The sequence below is a fragment of the Tremella mesenterica genome (genome assembly GCF_000271645.1).
Source record: "Tremella mesenterica DSM 1558 unplaced genomic scaffold TREMEscaffold_2, whole genome shotgun sequence".
In the NCBI taxonomy this organism is placed as follows: Eukaryota; Fungi; Basidiomycota; class Tremellomycetes; order Tremellales; family Tremellaceae; genus Tremella; species Tremella mesenterica.
In genome coordinates, this window is record NW_006711226.1 from 1,679,345 (window position 1) to 1,697,643 (window position 18,299).

The following is an 18,299-nucleotide window of genomic DNA, read 5'->3' on the forward strand; positions in this document are numbered from 1 at the left end:
TGTTTGAATTGACCAATATGGATAACGCGCAAGAATTCTTAGTTTTTGTACTGAACCATCAGGACAACATGTCCCTTTTGTCTTGCTTGCAGATGTGAAAGTCAAAATTGTCACATTTTATCCCTCTTATTTCCAAAAGTGAGTCCCTAGATCACATGAGGATATTGAGATCTTATATATGATTAATCGAGGATGTTTCTCTTCTTGATCAAATTCCGCCCGAGTCAAGTTTGTATGTATCAGTACTCATACATCATGTTGTAAAACGTTTCATTTGTCAACAAGAAATTCAAGAAAGGAGATCTCCTCTCATGTCTCATTTGCTCCTTTAAGCTTTCTGATTCGCGCACGTCATATAGACGTAAAAATCATCATTTGACACATGCCAATTTCCTTCCCCGCTGAGGAGCACCAAATCGACTAGTATAAGTACATCATCCTTCTCTTCCCTCCCCTCTTCCTCCTGACACTCATCTCATCATACTCACGATCATCATCAACTTCAGAAAGTTCTTCAACATTCACGATCGGACCGAATAAACAAGATGCCACAACCTAGAGCCAAGTCCAATCGTTCGAGGAAAGACAGAAACACAGACCCCAGCAGATCTGCTATCTCAAAACCCACAAACAGATCATCGAAACGCTCAAATGAACGTAGCCGTCATTCCAAAGATGAACAAGATCCACCTGAAGAACCATCCGATAATACTATCCTAAGTGTTCCTTCTGGGACAATGTGTGATTATCTCAATGCGGATTGCTGGCCACGCCATTTTTACGCTGGTCATCCACCGGCCGACACAATCATGAATTGTCCTTCTGGTGAGCATACCTCTCATTATGTATGTGGTCTTTGTCAGACGGATGAAAGTATAAGTCGTTGGTGTCCCTTCACCACCCCAGAAATACGTGGGGAGACAGATAGTCAGGCATTGTCAAATACTCCATCGACCCAAGTGGGAAGTAATATGTTAGAACCGGTTGAAGGGTGGAACGATAGGATGAGTACAATCTCGGCCACGGCTCAATATCGTGTTGACAATACACGGGAGACATATAACAATCTACCTTGGACGAGGGGAGGTTCCAGCTCTGGTTTTGTCACCGGGGGACAATCAGACAATTTTGCTGCACTTCCGGGAATAGAAGAAAGGATCACCGAGCTTGGCGAAGATGAAGAGGTAGATGATCAGAATTGGCTTTCGTAATCACGTCAGTTGAACAAGACTGACAATGTACATGAATGATGAAACGGTGGGGATATGTTTACAACGTCTTCCTCTGTGTTCGTCGGCGTTTCTTCTTTGATTCCTCAACAGCCTCATCCACCTCCGCTATTCCTTCCTCAACCCCGTCTTCTTCCTTGACTTCAGACATCCTTTCCACATTCTCTTCGACTTTGACCGCTGAGGACCTCTTGATTCCCCTCTTGCTCTTCGTGGCAGTCCTCACCTCTGTCTTAGCCTCTTCGGTCACCTCCTGCACCCTGGGCTCAACCAGCGATTCGTCCCCCAACTCCCCATCACCCTCTTTTTCTACATCTGAAAGACAGACAGGATTGCCGTCTTCATCCACATCACCAGTTTCTTTGGTCTTCCTGTTTGGTCAGTTTCACCTCTCTTGTCGTACGGCAGAAGAGGTCTAACGCACTTTTTCAAACTTGACTTCCGGCCTTTTGTCTGTAATCCCGGTTCGGGATCAGGAGGTCGGAGGTTGTCCCAAATGACATCATGCAAACCGCTACGGATCAGATCCGGACGTTTAAATGATGATCACAACTCACTAGATCCGATATAATTCGAATACCGCCTGCTCCTTGTCTTTGGCCTGCTCATCAACTTCAGCTCGACGGAAAATATGACGATAGTCATCTATCATTAGAGGCGTACGTAGAAGGGAGGCGAGGAACTGTCAAGATGAAGGAGACGATTTGACACACCTCAATCATCAAATCCACGTCATCAGGTAGATCCGGCGGTAAAGCTTTACATCTGTCCGAATGGGCCCGTTTCTCCATTACCGTTTCAGCGCCAGGACGTGGCTCAGAAAGATGTTGTTTCATCCGTATACCGCGTTTCTTCCACGTCTCCGCGATACGAGGAATGAGAACGGAAGGTGGTTCGGTGGAAGGATATATCCAGTCGTGGTGCTACTTCGTTAGACATAGCTATATGTATGTGATGTAATGACACACATAATCGAAAATACTGTATTTGTCAGGATTAAGTGATTCTCAAAACGCAATAAGACTGACATGGGAATATCTAGTTCTTGACATAGTGGTAACAAATCGTCGACATTATAACATATCTGATGTGTCAACGACACTTCTTCTCACAAGGAGATGGAGAGAACCCACCTCATCATTCTCAAGCACTAATCGCTTCTTCACATTGTCACTCAAGCGGGTTGTGTAGTTGAGCTTAAATCGCTCCAATGTTCCAGGTTTGTCATCGTACACTCCTCCCATGTGAATGCTGTCTATCAGACTTGACTCAAGGGACAGTAATGAGTGACTCGCATCATCACTCCATCTTGGTCAAGGCCCATTCGGTCCATGATCTCACACTGATAGTCGAGCTCTCGTATACTGGCCTCAATGACGTTAGGTTTTGGGGAACCGAGTTGTGTGAACTACCTGTCAGCTTTGTCGGCAGCTACGTGGCAGTAGGATATCCCATTTTCCACTGATGCTAGCTGCTCATATTCCAACAAGCTCGGTATCGTGAGGTGAAAGGAGGACGCAAGCATGATGAACTCACTTGACCCGGGTGCATGGTCAGTCGATGCCCATACTTTCTGGCGAGCTCCCCGCACTCTCTCAGCCCAACATCTGCAAAAGACAGATCGTAGCCGTATTTGGCATGGGATGCAAATGGAAACATTTCTGATGACATACGCATAAAACGTATGCTGGTAATCAGCTTGCCTGATATCCACAGAAGGTCGAAACTTACTGATTTTGTTCGTTCCACTGTTTCCCTCAGCCCAAGAATTTCATGCCTTGAGGACCGACTCACCTCTATCATCGTCTTCAGATCCTGGACATTCATCAAGGCCAATCCCTTGGGCAACTCCATACCTTCTTCCTCGATACTTGCTATTCGACATGTTCGCGAGCAAAACACGCTTTCCGGTTTTTGTTTTCTCAATACGGTGTTCAAGCATGCGTATCCTAATCGACCTTACACATAAGTCAGCAGCAGTCAATCGTCGTTGAAAGAGGGCTCGCCTCTAAATGTGGTTTCTTTCCTCTCCACAGGGGGAATATCATATTCGATCTTGGGATAGACTTTAGGTTTTCTTTGCTTTTTGATGATTTCATTTCCGTCGGAATCAAACTGCGGTTCATCCTTGGCTATCCTGGATTTCTTCGGAGTGACTTTCTTCTTCTTGGGAGTTTCTCCATCTTCTCCAGTGGTGTCATCATGCTCCTCTTTTTTCACCTTTTTAGGAGTCTTCTTCTTGTTGGCAATAGGCGGCTCCGGCTCATCCTCCGCAGGGGAAGAAACACCCTCGGCTACCGCTATTCTAGCCTTCTGAGCGGCTTTTCGACCTCGTTTGGGTGTTTGGATTTCTAGTTCTTCGACAATCTCTTCGACCACCTTTTTAGCCGTGCGTCGTCTTTTGACGTTCCGAGCGGTCACTTGTTCAACAGCATCTTGCACCGCTTCTTCTATTTCAGGAGGTGGAGGAGTAAGCTCGTCGTCCGATTCTTCCTTGACGAGATGATTGGTAGGGGACATATGTTGAAGAGCTTGAACCAGTGCAGTACCTGAGGAGACCCCTGAAGAGAAGGGTACAAGTATGGGAGGAGAAGTAGAGTCATGGACCAGTGGCAGTGATGCGCGGATACGGCGAGGCATCGACAGAGTAGTATTATTTCGAAGGAACAGGAGGGGAAGGGGAAGGTTTCTTGGTGATATCAGAGGGGGAATACGACGATATAGCCTGAATGGAAGAGTAGGGAGCATGGACACAACATGAAGAGTATAGTATAAGGAAAGGTAAAAGACGACGAGTTATATGTACGATGTGCGACGCGCCTTTCAGCGACTGGGAAGTCACCGTCGATCGACAATGACGTCGTGATATGTTGCTTACGTAATGACCCATCGGCCGGTCATTCACGGCGGTCACAAACTTACTATCACGGCCGCTCTTGCACCATGACCAAGTATCCAGCTCGACTACATGCCAGAAAGGTCATCTCAGAGCTACGTGAGATCATTCCGGAGAATGACAGGACAAAGGTGGGTACTCATACACAAAGTCGTAAGCTGACGATATCAGCGTCAGGCCATCTTCCTTCAAGGTGCTCCCGTCACATGTCGTTTTGACACTGACAGGGAACTCCCATTCCGTGAGCGCATTGTCATTTGTCGTGCTGAACTCATTCAATAGATCAGGAAGCAAACTTCTTCTACCTGACAGGATGTGATGTTCCTTCTTCTTCCGTTCTGATCACCTTCACCTTCGATACGTCCGAGCTCAAGCATGATCTCTTCATCCCTCCCGCGGTACCTGAAGAAACCGTGTGGTCTGTCCCTCCGCCTTCACTGGAGGAAGCAAGGGTGACTTATGACTCGGACGATATACAACACACAACAAAACTGTCATCTGCCATCCATCAGGCTCTTAACAGCGACATAGTACTACATGTATTGCCTGTCACACTGGATTACCCACCCCTTCCCGCTACGATAGCGAATTTACTTCGCCCTACAGAGCGGTCGAATGGATTCTTAGGACTCTCGCATACGTCCGAATACCTCTTGACCGCCCTTCAACGTTCCCGGATCACCAAGACGTCGTACGAGATCGACCTTTTGCGTGAAGCCAATAGGATTTCTAGTCAAGCACATGAGGTTCTCATGCGAGAGCTCGGGAAGCACGCAAACCGCAGGAAAGAAAGTCAGAAAGGGAACAGGAAGGTGCGAACGGGAAAAGAGATGTTGAGCGAATGGGAAGTGAAAGGAGAGCAAGATGCGGCCGCTTTGTTTGAAGCCATCTGCAAGAGGATGGGGTGATTTATCAATTTTCTCTTGCTACCGAGCTGATAAAACAGGGCAGGGATGTCTTATCTCCCAATATGCGCCTCTGGGACACGAGCAAGTACACTACACTATGTGTGAGTCAAACTTCAGCATTTCATTAGTAGCTGACGAGGGTCAGATGTAATGACAAGCTTTTCCCTTCGACGTCAATGCCTCGAAAATCTGGCGATACATCTTGGATGCCTCGACCTCTTGCACGAGGTTGCTGTGGTTCTGTCCCGGACCATGACCACACCGTGGCATCTGGACATCACGAAGATTCCTTCATGCCACAAGTCCTCCTCATCGACGCAGCCTGCGAATGGGAGAATTATGCTGCGGATATTACGCGCACTCTGCCCATCGGTAACGGGGGTCGGTTCACCCCTCGTCATGGGGAGATATACGATGTGGTGCTTCGAATGCAGAAGGTAGCTTTTCAATCACTCCCATGAACGCGCTTTTCGTCATATGGCATGGCTGATGGGCAGGAATGTGAGTCCATGGTCCGTCCTGGTGCCCACTGGGATACACTCCACCTTCATGGCCACAAAGTTCTCATCGATTCCTTCCTTGCGCTCGGCATCTTCACTGGCGAGCCATCTGTTATCCTTCAGTCCGGGATCACGGCGGCCTTTTTCCCTCATGGTCTCGGACATGCTATAGGTCTCGACGTGCATGATTCAAGACAAGAGCTCAAGGCTGTTCACCTCAATTTACCACCAGAAAGTCTTTCCACACCAGCCAAGCTTTACTCCTACTTGCGTATCCGGCGTCCACTGAAAGTAGGCATGTGCGTGACAGTCGAACCTGGCTGTTACTTCCCTCCACAACTTATGGAACTGCATGGTGTATGGGAGTCAGAGTACGTCGATAAAGACAAACTCAGGGAATATGTGTCCGTGGGCGGAGTGAGGATCGAGGATACGGTGGTTGTCACTGAGGATGGATGGGAGAATCTGACTATGGTGGTGAGAGAAAGAGCGGATGTAGAGGCATTCACGAGTGGAGAGAGATGAGCAGTATCATAACTCTAGATCCTCTTGACATATATAGACATTGTACACTTTACGACTTGGTTGAGGTTTACATGATCAGAATGGTTGTCGAGGTTATCGCCACGAAGCAAGTTTCCGTATCTCCGTCCGATTGATTCCGTCCCCCTTCCCGTCACACTCCGGCCCTATACTCCGGGAATTTGGTCCATTTCTCATTCCACATTCTCAACTTTCATTGAAGTACATTCGTAGCATATACATATAAAAAAGCATCATGTTCGCCAGTCGATTCGCTAAACGTTCCACGGCTCTTGCTAGGGGTTTCGCCTCTTCCGCCAGAGCCGAAAGAAAGGTCGCCGTACTCGGTGCTGGTGGTAAGTCTGCGTCTCCCCTCATTTCTCTCTTCAGTGATCGGAAATCTTGTCAATGAACCGCTTTATTTGAGTAACTGTCCACAGAGGAGCTCGTCATTAACGTATAGGTGGTATCGGTCAACCTATGTCCTTGTTGCTCAAACAAGACCCCTTGGTCACTTCCCTGGCTCTGTACGATGTACGAGGTGCGCCCGGTGTGGCTGCAGACATCAGTCATGTTAACACCAAATCGGAGGTTAAAGGGTACGGTGCGGATGAGTGAGTGAACGAGCTGTTCTTCATCAGTCGTCACCTACTACCCAATTTCTCACTCGTCTGCATCCTGTACCTCCGCTTCGAAACTTCATCTGCCTGATTGCCTGACCCACGCTTGATATCGGAGACGTAGAGCTGATAAGAAAGCATTGCCTCTGCTCTTAAAGGTGCGGAGCTGGTCATCATCCCTGCTGGTGTTCCAAGGAAGCCCGGTATGACGTGAGTTTCCCCCCCTCCTTATCGATCGAATGCTCATTGTGACAGTCGTGATGATCTATTCGTGAGTTATACCGAGTTCTGTCTGCTGCTTATGGGCCTGTTTCTCAGATAATTCGAGAACGGCAGTTGTTTGTAGAGATTGACGGACAGAACACCAACGCCTCCATCGTCCGCACACTCGCAGAGGCATGCGCCGAACATTGCCCCAAAGCTATGATCGGTATTATTTCCAACCCTGTCAACTCTACCGTGCCCATCTTCGCTGAGGTGTTCAAGAAGAAGGGTGTCTTTGACCCGAAGAGGTGAGTCCATTCCGTATGCACATCCCCTCAGATTGCAGTCACTTCGCAGAACTGCTTTCGTAGTTCCCACATTTCATATGACCTGGGGAGAGATTCATATGGACACAGCTGACTTGAAGACTTTTCGGTGTCACCACTCTCGATGTCGTACGTTCTTCCCGCTTTTTGGCCGAGATCAAGGGTCTCGACCCCAAAGATGTCAAGGTCACCGTTGTCGGTGGTCATTCCGGCGTAACCATCGTCCCTTTGCTTTCTCAAACACCGCAAGGCAAAGATGTGAAGGGTGAAGAGTACAAAGCTTTAGTTCACCGGATTCAGTTTGGTGGTGATGGTGAGTGATAATCAACATTCTTTCATATGATCTCTTCATTGACTTCTGTATCTATCAACCAAGCGGCACTAGCTTGACATGTTTAATGATGCGTACGCTGACACCTCGCAGAAGTCGTCAAAGCTAAGGACGGTGCCGGATCTGCTACCCTTTCTATGGGCTTTGGTCAGTCTATCCCCTCTTTTGATACACACGTGAGCTCATGAACAGCCGGCGCTCGGTTCGCAAACTCCCTTTTGAGAGCGATGAACGGAGAATCTGGTGTCGTCGAGCCAACCTTCGTCGAATCCCCTCTATACGCCTCTGAGGGTGTGGATTGGTTTGCTTCCAACGTAGAGCTCGGACCGGATGGTGTCAAGAACATTCACCCTGTGGGCGCACTTAGTGCGGAGGAGGAGGAATTGATCAAGGCTTGTTTGCCCGAGTGAGTACTCCCATTGAGAAATGTCAAAGCGGCCACTTACAGATAGCTTGAAGAAGAACATCAGTAAGGGTGTAAGCTTTGTCAGTTCTTCGTAGATATCAGAGTGAGGATGAATATCATTGCTTTCATGCTGCTTGCTCATTCAGGATTGGTGTCTGTCTGAACTAGTGCTGGACAGTCCTTGAATGATATCAGTCAATGTGGACCTTGTTCTCTCAATCACCTGCATCTCACTGTCAACATGAAATATATACATGACCTGACTGTTCAAGTGGCCAGCTAACGTCCTACCGTCTAAGGGCGAGTTGGCCCATGACCATACTTTTTTCTCATCTCTGCCACTGTCAGTGGACGATATCCGGGGAAAGTGTCAGGTTTGGCGCTTGCACTTGCACTTGCAGTTGCTTGATCTTGCTTCTGATAAGCCGTGGGCCAACATGTCTTATCAGAAGCTATAGAGCCCCATTCGGAGGAGGAATCATGCCGCGACCCAGTGCAAAGACTGGCATCAGATCTACCACTCTCAGTGACTGAGAGAGATCTGCTATATACAGCTCTGGTTGAGTCTCCGTCAAACCGCCGTTTTGAATCAGGGTTGTGGGTATCTTGCAAGCTTCGTGTTCGCGGTCTCTGTGCGCGCTCTACCAAAAGTTCCAACCAGCTTCCTGGACTTTGGGATACATGCTTGCCCTTGTCTCTCAGAGGGACCTTCTCATTTTGAGCTGAAGCTGATTTTGGTCCATGAAGTGTTGTAGGTGTTGAAGGAGATGGGTGGTGACTTGGCATCCAATTTGCAGTGAGAGTTGAAGGCCTGCGAGGTGTCGGGCTTAGGCTGAAAATGGATCCATTAGTCTCTTTAGTACTATCACTAGGCCTTGGGACCCGGTGAAATGGGATCCCCACATCTGAATCTCTGTTTGCCTGATCTGAGGAAGACATGTTGCTACAGAGCTATCTCCAAATATGACGGCCTCTTCGTTCAAATGGGTAGCTTCACTGATTACTTGGGGTGCTATTTACTCCTGTCCATCAGAAACGTCCCCCTATTTATGCCCTGCAAGTCGGCCTTCGTCGACCTTCGGAGCTTGCATAGCCTGTCGGGGTTAGCCATGGGGTGTACATAGCCCACTTCTTCGCTCGTTTAGACTAACCCCATTTAGTTACATTTAAAGGATAGGTCGTCGCTCAAGTAACGGACCAAGGTCCGATCAAGAAGGAGAAAGCGATGAACCTTCCCTCGTCCGGGCATCACGGTCGAGGCGACCGAGACGCCGAACTCCCGGACCCCCGACGTAGCGTTGACAACGGGGTTGCGATAGTTACGGCCGTCGAATCCGTCTCCTCGGTGCACCGCATTTGGGTCTATGTATCTCATGCTGAAAGCACTTCGAGGATGTGTGAATCACGACTGATTGTCGTCTCGGACAGAATAACATCTTTCATCATCTACATCTGCACTTCTTGTACAACAAACGCGACTCATCGGAAAGGGGATTGATAGGGAGAAAGCTGTTACCATTGTTTATGATCTTCTGTGCGGATCGTCCTTGATCACCTCTCCCTGTGATAAGTGACATGCGAATGAGACCTTGGCGACAAGTGAGGAAAAGCGGGATTTGACTGATGTATATGCTCACTCGAAACCCCGCGAGAATGACTGACGAGAACCCTTCTACCCACAGGCGTGGCCGGACGTAGACCAGTTGTGGTATGTCCATCATGAAATTGACGATTACGAGAATCGTCCCTCGTTTTCTCCGAGGTCCCGTGAAACGTTCTTGTCGTCGACGGTGTCGGACTTTGTCTACGACTCGATGGATATCTTCGGTTAGTCATGGAAACCGTCAGATGATCCGCCCTCGATCCGCTGATATCATAAGGAGGGGCGACGGGGAAATGCTGGGTGAGGGGTATTGAGGGATTGGTAGGTGGTCCCACACTAATGCTACTTGATCTCCCTGGGGGCCGCACCATTGGTTCTTGGAGGACAGTACCTCTCAAATTGGGGTGTATGAAGTGTTGACTCACCGGTCTTCGCCTGTTTGACTGACTGTTAAAAGTGTGAGCTCGCACAGTGGTCGGTCGACCACGAGAATGGTCTCTTCCAGGTCTAAAACTACGTGGGTGATCACTTCTGGATCTGGAAGTAGACGACCTCCGTCTTTCAGAAGTTCGTGAATGATGTCGTGAATGATGTCGTGAATGATGTCGTGAATGATGTCGTGAATGATGTCGTGAATGATATCGTGAGTGATGACGGCTTAGCTCAGAACGACCTAATGAACGACCTCTGGTGACACGCGTATCCTTAGTGTTACAAGCACAGATAATCACGACATAAGACATGAATGCGTTGAAGTAATAAAATACTCTTCTTGTACTTAGCGGTCAAGATGGAAGTGGAAATGTGAAGGTGGCGAAATTTCGAATGTGGCGTTTCACCCTTTCGACCTTTTATGCTCGAACGGCCCATATTACGTCGTAAGCTTCGCTCCACATCGCCGGAAAAGGCATCGTAACCCAGGATACATCACCCTGACTGGTTAGCTTAATCAATGGAACAACCCTGGAAGTCTTCTAGTCTAGACTCTTCTAGTAGCCTCACCTGGGATCTCGGGCGGGAACCTGGCGACACCGTCTTCCCAATGTGGCGTCGACGAGGAACCGACGTCCGACATCCACGGGACCTAGTTCTTTGATCTGTTTTATCAAGCTCATGAATACGATGCATCTGATATCAACCGCAAGGGGTATGGACAACCACAATCTGATCTTACATCAATCAATCAACGAACATGTATTGACTGCCCAGTTAGAGTGAGGTTCACGAGCTACTGTATCAAGGTTTCCGTCAGGTCAAGAGTCTCGGATGGCATCAGGCGGTGTATCAAGAGCAACACGGACTTTTGTCTTTTGATTGGGCTCAGAGGACTCCTGATTGGACAGCGTATTTTCCCCGCTTGCAACCTGGCCTGAAATCGCAGGTATACGGGAAGCGATAACCGTTCTACCCTCACTAGAAGCATTGACATAACATTGCGAGGCACTCACGAGCTGGAGAGTGGTGATGATCCCTTGGGCCAATTACTGGTTATTGAACAACTCCCTCACAACCCCCCCCCCCCCCCCCCCTTTAACTCTCTAGTCGTTATGCCAGAGGATAGAGTCACTCCTATTGACTTATCTCCTCATTGACTCAGCCAGTGTTGACCTGAAGACCAGATGTGCATGGTCGGGGTTGTAGTACATACACTTGATATCAGCAGGAGTGGGTCACTGAAGCGCTCCCGATGATGAGAACTTACCTGCTGATCCGCTAAAGTCTGGGCCCCATTACACCCTGTACAAGTTTCCCTGTGTGATAAACCAGCTGTGCTGTACTTGTGCATGGAGGAGTTCTGTGTCACGAACTACGTTGTGACACCCCAAATATCCCACCAACAACGACCCTCCTTTGACCATCAAACTCTCATCACACCTCAACCTCTTCACTCTAGACGTAACTCAGGACATCTGAGACCAACTACGGCAAAGTACAGAGGGATAATAAGGTGTACGGGCATCTGGATCATAGGGACGGTGAAGTGCGGCAAAGTTAGGTGGATTAGGGACAATGGGAGCAGAAGTGCGGCGAAATGAGGTGGAGTTAGGTGGACTAGGGACTATGGGAGCAGAAGTGCAGCAAAATGAGGCGGGATTAGTTGAAGGGGAAGAAGGATGGCTGGGGACTCAGGGAAGTTGGACAAAGTGCGTTGAAATTTGTCTAAGCGCGAGAGGGCTGGGTGAACATCTAGGAGGAGTAGATAATAGTAGCTGAGAAGATCGCTGAAGTTCTTCAGCAATCCTTGATTGTTGTCAGTAGTGAAAGGTTGATAGAGATAGCTACATGCAAATTGAGATACATCGCCATCAGTGAAAATCTCTAATTAGAGTAACTATGTCGAAGTACGAGGTAGTTACACTTCTTTCGACGTCTGCACCCTTCTGTTTGGGTGAGACACCAACTCCAAAGTATCAAGCTAGCTGAGGTTTGTTGACTGTCAGTGTCTCGGGGGGTGGGCTTGTCACAGAGGACAACAGAATACAGGACTGCAACCTGAGAATGGGACTATGACCCAATGAATTCTCTGGCTCGTCAAGAGAGTAACAAAGATGACAGAGGATGCAGTGATGAGGTCAAGGGGGACAGGTGTCACGGCCGTCGAGCAATTACTTCCTAATAGACCGACGGTCGACGAACCTCGGCTAACTTCACGCTTCTGAGTCGATGTCTCACCCAACCGGGAGGGCGCAAACGTCGAAAAGGAGTGTAACTACGGCGTACTTCGGCGTAGTTACTCTAACTAAGGCTTTGTTCTACTGGTGGCGATGTATCTCGATTTATAGCTATCTCTATCTGTCTTTTACTACTGACAACAATCAAGGATCGCTGAAGAAGTTCAGCGATCTCTAAACTATCTATACTACTCCTCTCTTCTCATAGAACGTCCCTCAACTCCTGCACTGCCTCACGCTCAGTCCTCTTCGTTCAACCTTGCCGTACCTTGCCGTATCCCCGATATCCTACTCCGCTCACTTCGACTAACTTCGCCTAACTTCCCCTGTTCTGCTCTCCCTCGGTTCCCTTCCCCTAACTTCGCCGTAGTTCTCCGCTAGGCGGGGTTATCGTGACAAATACCCTCTTGGTTCTCGTAACTTCGCCGTAGTTGGTCTCAGTGGTTCGAGTGGAGGTTGGTGGTGGTGAAAGGAAGGACGGTGATGGTGAAAGGAGGGTCGGTGATGGTGGTTGTCAGGGATGTTACGACATAGTTCGTGACAACAGGGATAGTGAGGACTAGAAGTGTTGGGCTTGGACCAACTGTGTTCGACGAATGAAGAGGAGATTCATAATTGAAGAAACTACTGAAACGTACAAGTTTATATAGACTAAAGCTAGTACCGTCTGCAAGTATCGTTTGTCATCTTTGACCACCAGTAGCTACCATTTGTAACTACCATCTGTAACTACAGTAGGGTCCGGGAATTCATGGAACGCCTAAACCTGTCAAAATCGTCGTTTCTTCTCTTCCTCTGACCGACGGTGGACAAACCTCGGCTAACTACGTTCGTAGTGGGGCGTCAATGTCTCACTAGGACAGGGTACTCGTCGGGGAACTACGGTTAACTACGCCGTAGTAATAGGTCGAGTGATAAGTGATAAGGTAATCGTCGAAGAACTGCGGCTAACCTCGCCGTAGTACGTCGAACTGCTCGGTGGTAACTCTCCTTAACTCGATGGTTGTAGCTACTGAATATATCGCTCGCTACTGACAACAATCAAGGATCGCTGAAGAAGTTCAGCGACCTGTAACCTATCTATACTACTCCTCACTTCTCATAGAACGTCCCTCAACCCCTGCACTGCCTCACGCTCAGTCCTCTTCGTTCAACCTCGCCGTACCTCGCCATATCTCCGAGCTCCTACTCCACTCACTTCGACTAACTTCGCCTAACTTCTCCTGCTCTGCTCCCCCTCGGCTCCCTTCCCCTAACTTCGCCGTAGTTCTCCGCTAGGCGGGGTTGTCGTGACAAATAATACCCTCTAGGTTCTCGTAACTTCGCCGTAGTCCGTCTCAGTGGTTCGAGTGGAGGTTGGCGATGATGAAAGGAAGGTCGGTGATGAGGAAAGGAGGGTCGGTGATGGCGATTGTCAGGGATGTTACGACGTAGTTCGTGACAAAACCCCTCCTTTGCTCCTTGATCGCGTCTCTCTCTGACACGTCGCAACCGTGTTTGGGCGCCTGTAGCTCTTGATTCTACTATGCATGCATCTTTCATACTTTACACACAGTTTTAGCACTTCCAAACAATGCCTGGAGTGAACTTTGCACCGTCCAAAAGGGGAGCAATTGCGGCTGCCGGTCAAATTCAGTCATACCGGTGGGTAGCAGCCCAGTTTGGATGCTCCATAAGTACTGTCTCTCGTTTGGTTGCGCTACAGAAGAACCAAGGTACCTGTTGAACTCCCCCTCGCCCAGGTTGTCCCTCTAGATTCACTGGTCGAGTCCTAGCACGAATTCACCACATTCTCGTTCGAAACCAAAGAGCAACACTTCGCCAATTGCTTGGTCTTTTCAGAGAACATGACATCTCGATGGGCCTCACCTCCCTCCGGCACATTATGCGACACAAATTGGGTTACAAAAGACGTATTGCCCGTATTAAACCCTTCCTGACTCCTAATGCACGCCGTCGTTGACTCGCCTATGCCATTGAACATAAACACGATGACATCAATGATTGGAGAAGGACTATTTATGTGGATGAAGCCATGATTCGTATGAATGGATCCGTCCGGTCCTGGGTGACCCGGCGAGATGGAGAGGCATGGTTGGAGGACTGTATGACACCAAAACTCTTCTCTGCAAAGAAGGGGTGTATGATATGGGACGCAATATGGTATGGAGGACGTTCAGATTTAGTCTGGTTTGATACCACGGAGAGTCAAGGAAGGAGGAAAGGTGTGACGGCGGCCATTTATTGCGAACAGATCACAAAAAAGGCTCTTAAGAAATTTTGGAGACGGGTTGACACCAGATGGAGGGCATATGGGGGTGCTAGGATCTTAGAAGATAATGTGAAAGTGCATACTGCCCAAGAAAATCAATCAGTAGGTCAAAAATTCAAATTCCGCTACCTCAACCATCCCCCTTCTTCACCCGACTTAAATCCAATAGAGAATTGTTGGGCATATCTCAAGCGTGAACTCTCCCGACTTCCCAGGAAGCCAACAACACCAGAGGAATTGTTTGAGACGGCACAAAAGATGTGGCGCAACATCCCACAAGAAGTTATCGACAGGACAATAGATAGCATGATTTATCGACTTGAGAGGGTGAGAAGGGAAAATGGTTTTGTCACCAAGTATTGATCCAATGAGTGAGTGATCTTGCATGCATGTAGAGCGGACTTGATTGTATATGTATGCTAATTTTCAGGCTTATACAATCATGCATGCAGGAGATATTGTGAGAAATGTTCAAAACGCACGGATTTTGGAAGCGTTCCATGAATTCCCGGACCCTACTGTACCATCTGTGATTACCATCTGTGATTACCGTCTGTACTGTCCTTATCAATCCTGATTAATTATGAATCACTATTACTTTGAGTCCATACTTATTTTGGGTCATGATTACTGATTCATGACAATCCATGAAATGTGATCCTTTAATACCTGAAACACTCCCATGCTACCTGGATGAGCTCTGATCTTTCAGGGGGTTCAGAGGGTGTTTCTTAAGCACCCACATTAAGCAGATTGTGAGTCAAAAATACCTGGTTCAGTCCTGCAGATTCGGTAGAGGTTTGAGAGGTTCGAATATAGGCTAAATATGCTTAGTAGAGTGGTTTTCCTTCTGGTTCTCTCAGTTGAGTCGTGCACACTGCTGAAAGTGATGAAACCTCTGACCATTAGTGCGTACTCGTCATTACTAGTGTCTACTCTTCATCAGTGGCGTACACTTCTCGATCAGTAGCGGGTGTGTATCAATCAGTAGTGTTACGACTCTACCAAGCGTAACCCGAGTTCATGTGATTTCAACACATTCCAACTGAATTCATGTGACTTCAATATGTGTTCCAATGAGTTCATATCAGTACATGTGATATCACCATGATACCATATGAGTTCACCATGAATTCATATGCATTCATCATGAATTCATACATGTTCACCATGAATACACCTGATCCCATATGGGTTCAGTCAGAAATCACCTGAATATCGAGTGAAACCGTCATGAACTCACCAGAGTTCATACGAGTCCGCATGGACTCACCTGATTCCGGGAAGAATTCACATGATATCATTGTGAATCCACATGATATCAACCCGGATGATTCTGAATTCATATGACAAGTTTGCGCATCACAAATCCCTGGGAAAAGGATATAAGGAGGACATTTCTATCTTGTAGTTTCTTCTTTCCAAGGATCAAAATATTATTTGCCACTCACAAAAGACCTCTTCTTGACATACTACTTACATCCAACACATCCCTCATCATCAGTACCCCTGTCCACACCATCACACATGCCCATATTGTCATCTCGACCTACCCGGATCCTTCGCAAGTCACTTTAGTCATCCAACCACATCAGAAGTCTACGGACAACATACTAACCGTCTGTCACGCCTGCGGGTAAACTGCGGTTGCAAAGTACTGCCTTGGGCACTGAAGGGTTTTAGTCTCTGGCTTGTAGAGCTTGATGACTGCCTTAGGTACTGCGGGTACTGAGGTGTTGGGTTAGAACCAACTAGGTGACTTTCAAAGATGAAGTTCGACTTCAAGATGAAGATACATTGCTGAAGAAAGAGGGGGGAGATGTGCTCCTTTTACACCCTTCAAAACTAAAGTAGGTGTACTAAGTGAAAAGGGTGTGAGGGATTTTCTAGCCAATCACATGAATGCCTCAGAGTGAGTGCACCGCGGGAAACTAAATCCAGCCTGCCTCACTTCCAAACTGCTGAACCTTCCAGGTTTCAGCCAATCACGTAAATGCCAAACTGTTGAACTGCTAAATACCATGACTTAGATTTTCCTTCAATCCTTATCACAGTTCCTAGCATGAGTCATATTTCCTTATCACTAATCTGAGCATGAAGCAGAATTCCTTATCACTATTCATGACACCGGATCAATCACCGGATCAATCACCAGGTCAACCACAGGATCAACCAGTCAACCGGTCATCAGGATAGCCTTGTGAAAACACCTGTTTGAATATGGAAAACACGCTACTTGTCACGGTCCTGTCCTTGACAGACCTCAATGGATCAAAGACAGGTGGACTGCAACTGTTTAGTTAGCTTGGACAACGACGGTTAGTATGTTGTCCGTAGACTTGTGATGTAGTCGGACAACTAAAGTGACTTGTGAAGGATCCGGGCAGGTCGAGATGACAATATGGGCATGTGTTGTGGACAGGGGTACTGATGATGAGGGATGTGTTGGATGTAAGTAGTATGTCAAGAAGAGGTCTTTTGTGAGTGGCAAATAATATTTTGATCCTTGGAAAGAAGAAACTACAAGATAGAAATGTCCTCCTTATATCCTTTTCCAAGGGACTTCTGATGCACAGATCATTTGTATGATTTCGGGTTACTTTGTATGAATTCATGTGAATTCGTGGTCATTTCATATGAATTCAGGTGAATTCATGTGAAATCGTATGAATTTGGGTGAGTTCATATGAAATTGTATGAATTCGGATGAGTTCATATGAAATCGTATGAAAAACATGAAAATTCCTGAATCACGGGTCACGACTTTACCGAGTCGTGACAGGGACAGATAAGTATAGAGACATATAGCATTGATGCATGCTCTTTTTCCCCTCTGTATTATCATCTAGTTATCTGCAAACAACATAGATCCTCTGATCTTCATGCTACCCGAGTAAGAGCTGACATGCATGATAGGTTTAGGTCACTTGGTCATGATCAGGCATCAAGAAGTGTCCTGTGAAGTGTCATGTGTGGTGAGGGTGATTTCTTCCATGTGTCATGTCTTCAGTCTGTCACGGGGAGAAATCCATGCAGCTTTGAAGTGTCATGCCTTCAGTTCGTCACGTAAAACAAGCACTTGGCTGCTGACGCCAGATATTCTAGGGAACAGTCCTTTGAATACCCCTTGATTGTGAATATGTTAGGGACACAGAGCTGCACAAATCTGATCAGACCCAGTGGGAGACATTCCACTTGGGAGCTGAATGCAATCCTGGGTGTTCCTCCCAGGAGAGATTGTGCATGGCCAGTCTAAAATACATATCTCACCCCATGAAAGAGAACCACAAAGGAGTTTATAAGTGAGATAAGTACTCAGCACCCGTTTGGTGATGACCATACACTCCTGGTCCCCAGACTATCTTGCACACACTCATGGAAAACCAACGATTGGGACATCCAGATAGGTCCAAGAAGAGACTCTTGGGATAGTTTTGGAGGTCAGAGTTTCACACTACTTGTCAAAGAGACACAATGGAAATAGTGGTACATAGAGTCACCAGTAGCACACACAAGGAAGAGGGGCTGAGCAGTGATCATAATACAGTTTTGAAAAAGCTTTGGCTGTGTCCGGTCACCTCCGAAGGTGTACACTTCTCCGGCTCTGTCCAAAGGGGGTGTTTTGAACCGAACGTCTCCGGCTGTGTCCCTAACAAATATAATGTCCAAGCGTAGAACAGACTAGAACATCTCTAGTTGATGAGAATGAGTGGAAAGTTTGCAATGGTGATGATATGTCTCCCCCAACCTCTTTTGCATTCCTACTCAATCTTCCTACTCTGTGTCTAAATGGATAAGCCGACTACTAAC

General features: G+C 47.5%; 6 protein-coding genes across 6 annotated transcripts; 4 read left to right on the forward strand and 2 right to left on the reverse strand.

Moving 5' to 3' along the window:
- Window positions 1-545: 545 nt before the first annotated feature.
- Window positions 546-1,211, forward strand: TREMEDRAFT_60402 (uncharacterized protein; the record flags this gene model as incomplete). Its single annotated transcript, XM_007002744.1, has 1 exon — window positions 546-1,211. The coding sequence occupies one exon, from the start codon at window positions 546-548 to the stop codon at window positions 1,209-1,211; it is 666 nt and encodes a 221-aa protein (XP_007002806.1).
- Window positions 1,212-1,538: 327 nt separating this feature from the next.
- On the reverse strand, window positions 1,539-3,188 carry TREMEDRAFT_27099 (uncharacterized protein; the record flags this gene model as incomplete). The annotated part of the gene is made up of 10 exons (XM_007002239.1): window positions 1,539-1,743; window positions 1,787-1,830; window positions 1,943-2,152; window positions 2,198-2,210; window positions 2,258-2,313; window positions 2,363-2,497; window positions 2,533-2,637; window positions 2,766-2,916; window positions 2,961-2,977; window positions 3,024-3,188. Coding segments are annotated over 10 exons (1,101 nt in total), but the record flags the coding sequence as incomplete, so codon positions are not given.
- A 984-nt stretch (window positions 3,189-4,172) lies between these two features.
- On the forward strand, window positions 4,173-6,058 carry TREMEDRAFT_42855 (uncharacterized protein; the record flags this gene model as incomplete). Its single annotated transcript, XM_007002501.1, has 6 exons — window positions 4,173-4,256; window positions 4,297-4,366; window positions 4,408-5,029; window positions 5,072-5,134; window positions 5,179-5,470; window positions 5,531-6,058. 6 exons carry the CDS (start codon window positions 4,173-4,175, stop codon window positions 6,056-6,058), a joined length of 1,659 nt encoding a protein of 552 aa, XP_007002563.1.
- Window positions 6,059-6,235: 177 nt separating this feature from the next.
- Window positions 6,236-8,202, forward strand: TREMEDRAFT_42859 (uncharacterized protein). The gene is made up of 9 exons (XM_007002502.1): window positions 6,236-6,411; window positions 6,519-6,669; window positions 6,814-6,885; window positions 6,931-6,946; window positions 7,036-7,187; window positions 7,307-7,518; window positions 7,630-7,683; window positions 7,729-7,942; window positions 7,989-8,202. Exons 1-9 carry the CDS (start codon window positions 6,312-6,314, stop codon window positions 8,035-8,037), a joined length of 1,020 nt encoding a protein of 339 aa, XP_007002564.1. The 5' UTR covers window positions 6,236-6,311; the 3' UTR covers window positions 8,038-8,202.
- Window positions 8,203-9,313: 1,111 nt separating this feature from the next.
- TREMEDRAFT_60405 (uncharacterized protein) lies at window positions 9,314-11,331 on the reverse strand (the record flags this gene model as incomplete). Its single annotated transcript, XM_007002745.1, has 6 exons — window positions 9,314-9,378; window positions 9,580-9,887; window positions 9,971-10,202; window positions 10,231-10,322; window positions 10,548-10,642; window positions 11,248-11,331. The coding sequence occupies 6 exons, from the start codon at window positions 11,329-11,331 to the stop codon at window positions 9,314-9,316; spliced, it is 876 nt and encodes a 291-aa protein (XP_007002807.1).
- Window positions 11,332-14,360: 3,029 nt separating this feature from the next.
- Window positions 14,361-14,852, forward strand: TREMEDRAFT_27317 (uncharacterized protein; the record flags this gene model as incomplete). The annotated part of the gene is made up of 1 exon (XM_007002277.1): window positions 14,361-14,852. One exon carries the CDS (start codon window positions 14,361-14,363, stop codon window positions 14,850-14,852), a length of 492 nt encoding a protein of 163 aa, XP_007002339.1.
- Window positions 14,853-18,299: the final 3,447 nt, after the last annotated feature.

Excerpts from the sequence above, each read along its gene's own strand:
- TREMEDRAFT_42859 (XM_007002502.1), top strand. The coding sequence starts at position 6,312 with ATGTTCGCCAGTCGATTCGCTAAACGTTCCACGGCTCTTGCTAGGGGT. Across the intron at positions 7,684-7,728 it reads TACCCTTTCTATGGGCTTTG|CCGGCGCTCGGTTCGCAAAC; the intron begins GTCAGTCTATCC and ends GCTCATGAACAG. Across the intron at positions 7,943-7,988 it reads ATCAAGGCTTGTTTGCCCGA|CTTGAAGAAGAACATCAGTA; the intron begins GTGAGTACTCCC and ends ACTTACAGATAG.